Source organism: Panicum virgatum, chromosome 5N, assembly GCF_016808335.1.
Source record: "Panicum virgatum strain AP13 chromosome 5N, P.virgatum_v5, whole genome shotgun sequence".
NCBI lineage: Eukaryota > Viridiplantae > Streptophyta > Magnoliopsida > Poales > Poaceae > Panicum > Panicum virgatum.
In genome coordinates, this window is record NC_053149.1 from 51,813,296 (window position 1) to 51,824,008 (window position 10,713).

General features: G+C 43.8%; 1 protein-coding gene across 1 annotated transcript; it reads right to left on the bottom strand.

Moving 5' to 3' along the window:
* Positions 1 to 8,175: 8,175 nt before the first annotated feature.
* Positions 8,176 to 8,868, bottom strand: LOC120674913. The gene has a single exon (XM_039956011.1). The coding sequence runs from the start codon at positions 8,866 to 8,868 to the stop codon at positions 8,176 to 8,178; it is 693 nt and encodes a 230-aa protein (XP_039811945.1).
* Between the last annotated feature and the right edge of the window lie 1,845 nt (positions 8,869 to 10,713).

Sequence of the window (10,713 nt, forward strand, 5' to 3'; positions counted from 1 at the left end):
ATTAAACAGTTGGACCATTTAAATCCATTTAAACTGTTAAAAACCATCTAAATAGAGTCGAGTTAAATATGATTGGATGAGCTAATGACCATTTAATTTATAATTTAGTCAATAGGAGGATTACAACCACTACAATCAATACCAAACTAATTAGCATTGTAAGTACATGATGTGTTGTGGGATTTAGATTTCTTCCAAAATATTATTTGGTAGAATAATTACTTTTTAGCTGTGCAAATATGTATACTTTCTTGCAAATTTGACATTTACATACATAATATGTACATTTTAGTGTTACTATACCGAATCGTTTAGGCCGTTTAACTCCATTTAAACACCATTTAAATGGTCTGAACGCTAAACAAAAGGTGACAAACTGTTTACCGTTTAGCGTTTAGGATAACATTGATCCTAGATGGCTTTAGGTGAGGTTTCAAAAGAAGCGTGATGTTTAGAGGAGTTCCAGTTTGTTATGTAATATTACACCTCTTCTCTTCTTACATGCATCGGCCTGCCTAGTTTAAAAAAATATTAATTACTACTGAAGTAGCAACCGTTGTCCTTTGTGTTGCCTTTTCCTTTTGGACCGTTTCAATAACGATCAATCAACGAAGCTATCAGTGCTCTTTCACCGGCCGGTTGGCGTCATGGATGAGACTACTACGTGAGGTGCAGTGCGTGCGTGCAGTGTGGCCTTGCTTCAGGCCTTCAAGGTAGAGCGGAGATAGCTATCGTCCTTTTTTCCTTATTAATTAAACAAGGAAAATCACTTACCACAAATAATAAGGTGTGTTGCGGTACCTCATTTTTTGTAGATCCACATTGTTGATAGAATTTGACTTCTAGTTCTTACAATGTGCTATCTATATCTTGTTATATTCATAACTTCTAGAGTTCTGTACAAGATCGAGACTAGGCAAACAAATCGGGTATGGGAAACATTTGAAGTAGTAAACAAAAGGGTTTATCCATGATCTACTACAAGAGAGAGACAAGAGACAGAGGGGGAGAGAGAGAGAGGGGAGTAGGTGACCAGAACCGGCGGCCGTAGGCGGCGGGGCGGAGGCGCTGGAGCTTGGAGTAGTCATGCCAATGATGGCGGCGACGAACTCCGGGTCGGAGAAGAGCGCGTCCGGTCGCGGCGGGGTTCGGCGTGGGTGTCGGCGGCCTTCGGGTCGCCAACGGCACTGGCCGGCGACCGGGGCGGAGAGGCGCGTCGGACAGGTGTCATCGGCAGAACTTCCCTTCGCCACTGCGCTCCCTAGATCGGGTTAGGTTTAGGTCTGTAGGTAGAGGGGGTGACGGTGGCGAACTTTGGTACTCGAGCCGTGGGGTCCCTCGCCCCTTTTATATGCGCAGCGCGACGGGGACCCACCAACCACAGAACGGTTGGGCGCCCCCGATCAGGGCGCGTGACCAAGGCCCGATCTGGCCTTTGGGCCAGATCGGCGAGAAATCAATCCAACAATCTCCCCCTTGATCTTTTCTTTCTCATGTTCTTATTCTTTATCTGTACTTTCTCCATTCTATCACAGATCAGTGGATAGGGCGTGCCTCATCGTAACAGTTACTACCGTCAGATTAACAGCCACAATCACCTTTCTGTTCTAAAACAGAATCTTATTCTTGGGCCCTCTTTGTCCAGGAATCATAGGTCTTCCCTCAACCCCATGCCGGCTAAGTGTTCTCTGAACACATTGGGTGGTAGACCTTTTGTAAGCGGATCTGCTAATATCTTGTTCGTTCTGATATGTTCTAGACAAATTATTTGATCCTGGATTTGCTCCTTAATAGTATAAAACTTGATGTCGATGTGTTTGGCAGCACCACTCGACTTGTTGTTATGAGCATAGAATACTGCTGGCTCATTGTCGCAGTATAACTTCAGTGGTCTCTCTATGCTGTCGACCACTTTCAATCCGGGTACAAATTTCTTAAGCCATGTGACCTGCCCTGAGGCCTCATAACATGCTACAAATTCAGCATACATTGTGGATGATGCTGTAACTGACTGCTTGGAGCTTTTCCATGATATCCCTCCCTTTGCAAGAGTGAAGATATATCCAGACGTGAATTTTCTATCATCCGCATCTCCTGCAAAGTCCGCATCTGAATATCCTTCTATTTCTAAAGATTCTGATTTTCTATATGTCAGCATGAGACCTGTTGTACCCCTCACATAGCGCAAAGCTTTCTTTACCATTTTCCAGTGCTCTATGCCTGGATTACTCTGGTATCTGCCAAGTACCCCGGTAATAAAACTCAAGTCAGGGCGTGTGCACACTTGTGCATACTGTAAGCTTCCGACAACTGAAGCATAAGGCACTGCATTCATTTGTTCGAGCTCATACTTGTTCTTGGGACACTGATGTTTCCTGAAACTGTCACCCTTGACTATTGGAGCAGGTGTGGGTTTACTCTTATGCATACCATATTTCTTTAATATCTTTTCTAGGTATGCTTTCTGTGATAATGCCAACACCCCATTTCTTCTATCTCGATGAATCTCAATTCCTAAAACGAATGAAGCTTCACCGAGATCTTTCATATCAAACTTCAAGGACAAGAATTTCTTTGTTTCTTGTAGTAGATTGACATCACTGCTAGCTAGCAGAATGTCATCCACATACAGAATGAGGAAAAAAAATTTCCCGTTCTTGAACTTTGCATAAATACAATTGTCCTCTTCGTTTTCTTTAAATCCAAACTTTCTTATTGTTTCATCAAATTTCAAATACCACTGCCTTGAGGCTTGCTTCAAGCCATAAATTGATTTCTTTAGGCAGCATCCTAAGTTTTATTTGCCTTCCACGACAAAACCTTTCGGTTGTGCCATGTAGACATTTTCATATAAATCCCCATTCAGGAATGCCGTCTTCACATCCATCTGATGTAATTCTAGATCATAATGTGCCACTAAGGCCATTATTATTCTGAAAGAATCTTTACATGAGACCGGGGAAAAAGTCTCATTGTAATCTATCCCTTCTCTCTGCGTAAAGCCTTTCGCCACAAGTCGCGCATTAAATCTTTCTATGTTCTCTTTGGAGTCACGTTTTGTCTTATAGACCCATTTGCAGCCTACTGTTTTGGCTCTTTTAGGAATTTCTTCTAAGTTCCAAACTATATTGGCACTCATAGATTTCATTTCATTTTCCATGGCTGCAGTCCACTTGGATGAATTCACACTTCTCATGGCTTCTTCAAAAGAGGTGGGATCATCCTCCATTTGAATTTCTTCGCTATTATAGACTTCATAGTCGTCAGAAATAGCTGGTTTTCTATTTCTTTGTGGCCTACTTGGGATCACTGCAACTGGCATTTCTTGTACAAGAGGCTGCTGTCACTCCCCCTCATCCATGGCAACGGGTTCTATTTGGTCCTGAGGAACAGGGTCCTCATTTCCATTTGTTGCCACGTCAGGAGAACTAACAACAAGCGTCGGCACTGCAGTTTCCTGCTCTATCGGTGCCGCAACCACATGCAATGAGAAATAAGGCTTTTGAGTCATCGGAGTGGGAACAAAAACCCGCTTCTCTTCAAGATCAATTTTTCTGGCTACCATGCTCCTCCTGATCATCTGATCTTCTAAGAAGGCAGCGTGTCTTGTTTCTATAAACTTCGTGTGTCTGTTGGGACAATCAGAGTGTGGGGTATAAATACCCTTCTTACCCCCTCACTCACTCTCTCTCTCTTGCTCATTTTCGAACCAGAACAAGACCTAACCCTAGAACAAGCTCTCTCACTCCCTCCCCTTTGATTCTTGAGAGATTTCTTGAGGGATTCAAGTGAGAGACTTGCAAGAGAAGAGATTCGAGCTAGTGAGCATCTATTCCAACCCTTGAACACTAGTTCTTCATCGAGCTCACGGATTCAAGTCTATTACTCTTGGAGCTTTGAGCTTTTAGACGGCTAGTCGTGCTCGTGAGTGCTCAAGCTGCATTGTGAGCTCCACGGGAAGTTTGTAAGCTTCATTCCTCTTCGAGGAACCCATAGTAAGTGACCTCGGGCTTGAGCGTTGATCTCGCCCTTGGGTGAGGAGCATAGGGGTTCTTGAGCACCGTCTCTTGAACTCTTCCTCAACAGAGACGTAGCACCTTCGGGTGTGAACTTCGGGAAACAAATCCTGCGTCACTTGTCATTGCTTTATTTGTTTCAATTTGATATTTGCTTGCAAGTCAACTTGGTTAGGGTTTGAGGTCGATCTACTTGATTACAAGATTCTTGTCTAGCTTGCCTAGTAGAACTATCTTAGAAGCACCTAATGGTGACCTCTATTTCACTCGATTCAAGTTACACACTTCATTTATCTGTTTTTGTGCACGTTGCACTGTGACCCGCATAGTCCGGGTTTGAAAGTGCATCTCGGCCCCTAGTGTGTTTTGGTGGATTGATTGACACCACGATTAAAGGACTAACTATCTTGTTGAGTATATGAGCAGGAATTGATTATCATAATTATAATCTATGTGATGAAATGAATCAAGATTCAAGACATACGCTCATATGACAAGATGAACGACATGATCTAGTATGAGAATGATAACAAGCAATGAGTATTGTGTGAATTGGGATATGTGTTATTGATGAAGAATTCACTCTCATATCTAAATGAAGCTTGTTGAAGTATGTGGTACTCAAAATGACAAGTCAAGATATTGAGAATGAGACAAATGATTATGCATAGTCTCATATATTGGAAAAATTGTCATAAGAATTGCAAGTGATAGTTGATGATCAAGCAAGCATGAAAGAAATGATGTTCATTGTAATGGCAAAATCAATGTGAGATCAAGAGGGCTCTTGAGGATAAATGGATGGGATCGAAAGGTGTGTTTCTAGAGGCTATGTAAGCAAAGGCTTGGCATGAGTAAAGAAACCGATAATGATCAAGTCCAAGAATTCTAAGAGACATGGAGAATTTCATATTGACAAGTGTCACTCATTAGAGAAGAAAAATTGTTTGTGAATCAAAATGGATTTCATTGTAAGTTAAATGTGATACAAGCCTACATGAAGCTATATGTGATGCAAGAATGAAGAGTTGGAATTCGAGAATGAGTTTCTAGGTACTACGCTTGGAGAAGGGCAATTGTGGTTGTACCGAGGAACCAATGCTAGGGTGACGAAATGTTCTTTGGGTTCAACTTGAAGAATCTTGGTCATGTGTGGTGTTCATGTTGGCAAGTATCAATCTTTCTAGAATCTTATTGTGAAGACGGTGACTTGAACTAGAAGTGGATTTCATTCAAAGATAAAGGTTCAAGGTCACTAGCTCAAGGAAGATGTGCTCAAAGTAAAGAAGCCAAGTTGGATGCACACCTCAGATTGTGATTGATCAACACACGGCATAGGATAAAAAAGAGAAGCTCAAGAAGTTGAAATATAATTTATCTTTGATCTTGAGTTTAGGTATGCCGTACTATCAAGAGGGATGCATCACAATGGTCTTTGGTTTAGTCTCAGTGCTCAAGTAACCCATGTGAGTTGAGAGAGACACAAAAGTCTCGCGTGCACATTTTAACATTGCTGCCAGGGCAAATCTGGAAGTTTCGGATTTGGAATCCGAAAGTTCCGGATTTGGCACACGTGGCACTAACGGCTAGTTGGTTTGAAAACCCGGAGGTTCCGGGTTTTAACTGTCACATAACGTCTAGTTTTATTGGAACCGGCTATTTATACCCCTTAGCCTCCTCCTTGGTGGGCTGCTATTCTAGGCTTTATTCTGTTCATTGCTGGTCATCCCAAGAAGCTTGGTAGCCATAGTTGAGATCTCCCCAACCTCTCTTTGTGAGATTGTGTGATTAGTGTATATCCTTGAGTTAGGTTGAGAGAGTGAATGCTTGAGAGCACTAGAGAGCACAGCAAACCTTGAGCACTTGAGATTAGCCGTGATTTGTGTGATTCACATTTGTTACTCTTGGAGGTGAAGCCTCCTAGATGGCTAGGCGTCGCCGGCTAGCTCCCAAGGATTGTGGTGAGCAGTGGCAAGTTTGTTGCAGCACCGATCTTGTGTCACGAGGGCGCATGGTCATATAGTGGAAGAAGAAAATAGCTTGACCTTGGGCTCGATATAAGCTTCCTCAATGGAGACTAGGATTCACACATGGGTGCACGGGGTGAATCTGAACTTCAGTAAAACAAATCCTTGTGTTCATTGCATTTACATTTGTTTTGTGGATTTGAGGAGCTCTCCATTAGACACTTGTGTCTTGGAGATATTGTTGTTTCATATGTGCAGGATCTGCATGAACCTGCTCAAGGAACTTCTCTGAGCAGACTCTACAATTGGGGTTTGAATTTACATTCATTTATTAGCACTACTCTTATTGTGTTCAATCTGTTCTGAGTGAACTCGGAAGTTCCGAGTTCACCTACTGTCTAGCCCAATTCTGAAAGTTCCGGATTTGAAACCCGGAAGTTCCGGGTTTGGCAGACAGTGAATTTAATCTGCTGCATTTGAGTGAAAATTTGTAGGTGCGCCTATTCACCCCCCTCTAGGCGACATCACGGTCCTTTCAGGGTTTTACACCCGGATAGTCCGGACAGTCCGGACTATCCGGACCCCAACCCCGGACAGTCCGAGTCACCTGCTATTGATCAGATCTTAAGTGTTTTAATTTCAGATTTAGCCTATTCACTCCCCCTCTAGGCATCTTCAGATCCTCTCAATATCCCTTAGACTTTTCTGGATAGCCAATAAAATGGCAACTGACTATCTTGGGATCTAATTTCCCAATATTTAGATTAAATACCTTAGCCTCAGCTGGACAACCCCACGCACGAAAGTCTCAGCTGGACAGCCCCACGCACGAAAGTGATTAAGCGAGGGTTCTCTTCCTGTCCATAATTCATACGGTGTTTTCGGCACCGACTTACTTGGCACACGATTAAGAATGTAGATAGCGGTTTTTAACGCCTCCATCCACAAATTAATCAGTAGTGTGGAGTAGCTCATCATACTTAGGACCATATCCATCAGGGTACGGTTTCTTCTTTCTGCTACTCTATTTTGCTGAGGCTCGCTCGGTGTAGAATACTGGGCAACTATGCCATTTTCCATAAGGAACCTCGCAAAAGGACCTGGAACTTGGCCATATGGGGTGTGCCGACCATAGTACTCCCCTCCACGGTCGTATCTTACTATCTTGATCTTTAAATCATGTTGATTTTCTACTTCTGCTTTAAATATCTTGAATTTATCCAACACTTCTGATTGTTCTTTAATTGGATAAATGTAGCTATAGCGTGAATAATCATCTGTGAACGTTATGAATGAATCATAGCCATCCACAGTAGTGACAGGAAAAGGTCCACATATATCTGTGTGGATTATTTCTAAAATTCCTACACTACGTTTGGCATCTTTCTTTATTTTCTTAGCAAATTTTCTTTTAATGCAATCAATTCTGAAAATTCTAGCGGCAGAAGAATTGATGCTTTAACTAAGCGCTCTATTCTCCCCCCTCGAAATATGGCCTAAACGACAGTGCCATAATTTCGATGAGATTGCATCAATTCGTTTGCATTTCTTAGTAACATGCTCATATGAGGAGGCATTCTTATTCTTAGAACATACAACATTCACATTCTCAGACGATGAAAGCAAATATAATTTGTTTTGTCGGAAGGCAAGACCAACACATTCTGAATTAATTTGTATCTCACACTTGCCATCACCAAAATGACAAGCAATAGTGTCATCATCTAATTTCGACACACTTATTAAGTTTCATTGTAAAGACGGTACATAATGAACATCTCTGAGATAAAGTACAAAGCCACTATTTAGTTCTAAATGAAAATCTGCAATGGCTTCGACTTCAGCTTCTACTCCGTTGCAACTTTAATTCTTCTTGCGCCTCTTGGCAGGGTCCTCCTCATACTTGATCCCTGTAAAAAATTAGCAACATGAGTAGTTGCACCAGAATCAATCCACCAAGTGGATTTATCATAACTTAAATACAGGGATTCATCTACAAAAGTAATGGTGTCCTCACCCTTTCTTAACAACTCTTTCAGGAACTCGGGGCAGTCCCTCTTGTAGTGCCCTCTCCCTTTGCACTTCAGGCACTGGTCTTTGTCAACTGGGAAGTTAGCCCAATCCTTCTACTGAGGTGAGTTGGAGGGACCACTCTCGCTATGATTTCTGCCAAGTGGGAAAGGCCTCTTGTTCTAGTAGTTCTTATTGTTCTTGATGTTCTTCTTCTTATGCTGGACATTGAAAACAAGCTGGCCACCATGGGAGTGTTTGAGCCTGTCTTCTTCCTGAACGCACATAGCAATCAGCTTTTCTAGGTTCCATTCTTCAGTTTGAGCGTTGTAGTTGACATTAAAAGTCTCAAAGTTCTTGGGAAGGGACTTGAACACCAACTGAACAACGAAAGCTTCTGGTAAGGGCATGTTCATTGTCTTGAGCTTATTTGCAATGTGGCTCATTTCTAGGATATGTTCTCTAATGCCACCGCCGGTATATCTCTTGGTCACAAGCTGCTCTGTCAAATTAGCAGCATAGGCCTTGGAAGAGCCAGTGAACTGACTCTTCACCCTTTCTAGATACTCAGTAGTAGTGGTACATTCTGGAATTGCTTCTTTTATATTGTCTGAAATCGACCCCTTTATGATCATCAGACACTTGTGGTTGGAAGTGTTCCAACGTGTCTTGTCAATATCATATTGCATCATAGCACGATCATGGTTCTTCTCACGAATGGCCCATGCATCGTCTGCTTCATTCTGACCCCGCACGGGCTTTTCTAGTTTTTTAGGTGCTGGCACTGTGACAGCCAAGTCTATCTCAGCCAATGCCAAAGCAATTTCTAGTTTCTGGTGCCATTTTTCATAATTCTGGCCATGTAGTTCTGTCATTCACATATGATATAAAGCTTGAAAGTAAAATTCAGAAAAATAAGGACAAAATCTCGATAATAATAATTGCATGTTTAAATTTAACTTTGGTCAAAATTCAAACATACAGTATTCTGTGCATGAAATCTAAATCACCTTTGGGCAGAGATAGAAAAATGCAGGAAGTAATTTCTAGAAAATGATTATAATATTACAATATCAACTTTGGTCAGAAATTACAATATCATAATATACTAAAAATTCTGAATTCAAAAACAAATTCTATATTTTTCTATGTCAATTATCTCGTTGGTTCAAATTAACATGGAGAAACAACAATAGTAATTCTTCGCAGCGGAAAACGTGTGAAAATTCTAAATATTCAGAAGCAGAATTATGTGTTCTTGATTCTAAATAATTTACACTTTGGTGTAAATTCAAAATTCTATACAAAACATAGTCAAATTCAAATTGAAAAAGCTTCTGAATAAAGAAAAAACAGAATGAATTCTCAAAATTTCTTAGAGCCCAAGGCCACTTTCGGCCCGTGGCCCGTCAAGGCGCAGCGCGCTCTCCGCGCCTGGGCCTTTGGCCCAGCAGCCGACTGCCGGGCCGGCAAACCAGCCCGGCGCGGCACGCCATCCTCGCCCTCTTGGGCCGTTTCTGGACTGCTTGGCCGGCGGCTGCCCCCAGACCGTCGGATCAAATCTGACGGCTGGGCGCCGATCCCGGTCAAACAAAACCGGCGGGGCGTCGGCCCCAAAACCCTAACCAGTCATTTTCTTCTCCCCCCTTCTTCTCACTCGCGAGCGGCGACGGACGCCGGCGGCTCGACAGCGACCGGTGCCGGGGACGATGGCGGCGCTGCCGCGGCTCGCTCGAGGGTGAGTGCGTGGTCGTCGAGGTGGCCGCGGGTGGCGCCCTTGATTTGGTCCGGGTCGGATCCCGCGCGCGGGTGTGCGCGACAGCGAACGGCGGCCGGAATCATGTGCGCACGCCGACGAGCGGTGGCACACGCGTTGATTCTTGCCCGGGAAAAGGTGAGTTCCCTCCTTTCTCGGAGTCTTCTTCTAGGGTTAGGGTTAGGGTTTCTTGGATTTTCTTTTCGATTCGAGATCGTTTCTCTTCTCTGGTTCTTCTTGTTTCTTCGATTCTTCCCCAAAAAGACCCGATCTATGCGCTAGATCGGCTGATACCAATGTTATATTCATAACTTCTAGAGTTCTGTACAAGATCGAGACTAGGCAAACAAATCGGGTATGGGGAACATTCTAAGTAGTAAACAAAAGGGTTCATCTCTAATCTACTACAAGAGAGAGACAAGAGACAGAGGGGGGGAGAGAGAGACGGGAGTAGGTGACCAGAACCGGCGGCGGCAGGCGGCGGGGCGGAGGCGCTGGAGCTCGGAGTAGTCTTGCCGATGATGGCGGCGACGAACTCCGGGTCGGAGAAGAGCACGTCCGGTGGCGGCGAGGTTCGGCGTGGGTGTCGGCGGCCTTCGGGTCGCCAACGGCACTGGCCGGCGACCGGGGCGGAGAGGCGCGTCGGAGAGGTGGAGTCGGCGAAACTTCCCGTCGCCACTGCGCTCCCTAGATCGGGTTAGGGTTAGGTCTGTAGGTAGAGGGGGCGACGGCGGCGAACTTTAGTACTCGAGCCGTGGGGTCCCCCACCTCTTTTTATATGCGCAGCGTGACGGGGGCCCACCAACCACAAAACGGTTGGGCGCCCCGATCAGGGCGCGTGACCAAGGCCCGATCTGGCCCGGGAGATCAATCCAACATATCTCTATAAGAATAGTATCATTGTTAAAAGCACAATTTGAAAGACTACTTTTGGACAAAAAAAATTACACCAAGTATGAATATA

Bases quoted from the DNA above. Each gene is read 5' to 3' on its own strand.
- LOC120674913 (XM_039956011.1), bottom strand. From the start codon at position 8,868: ATGACAGAACTACATGGCCAGAATTATGAAAAATGGCACCAGAAACTA.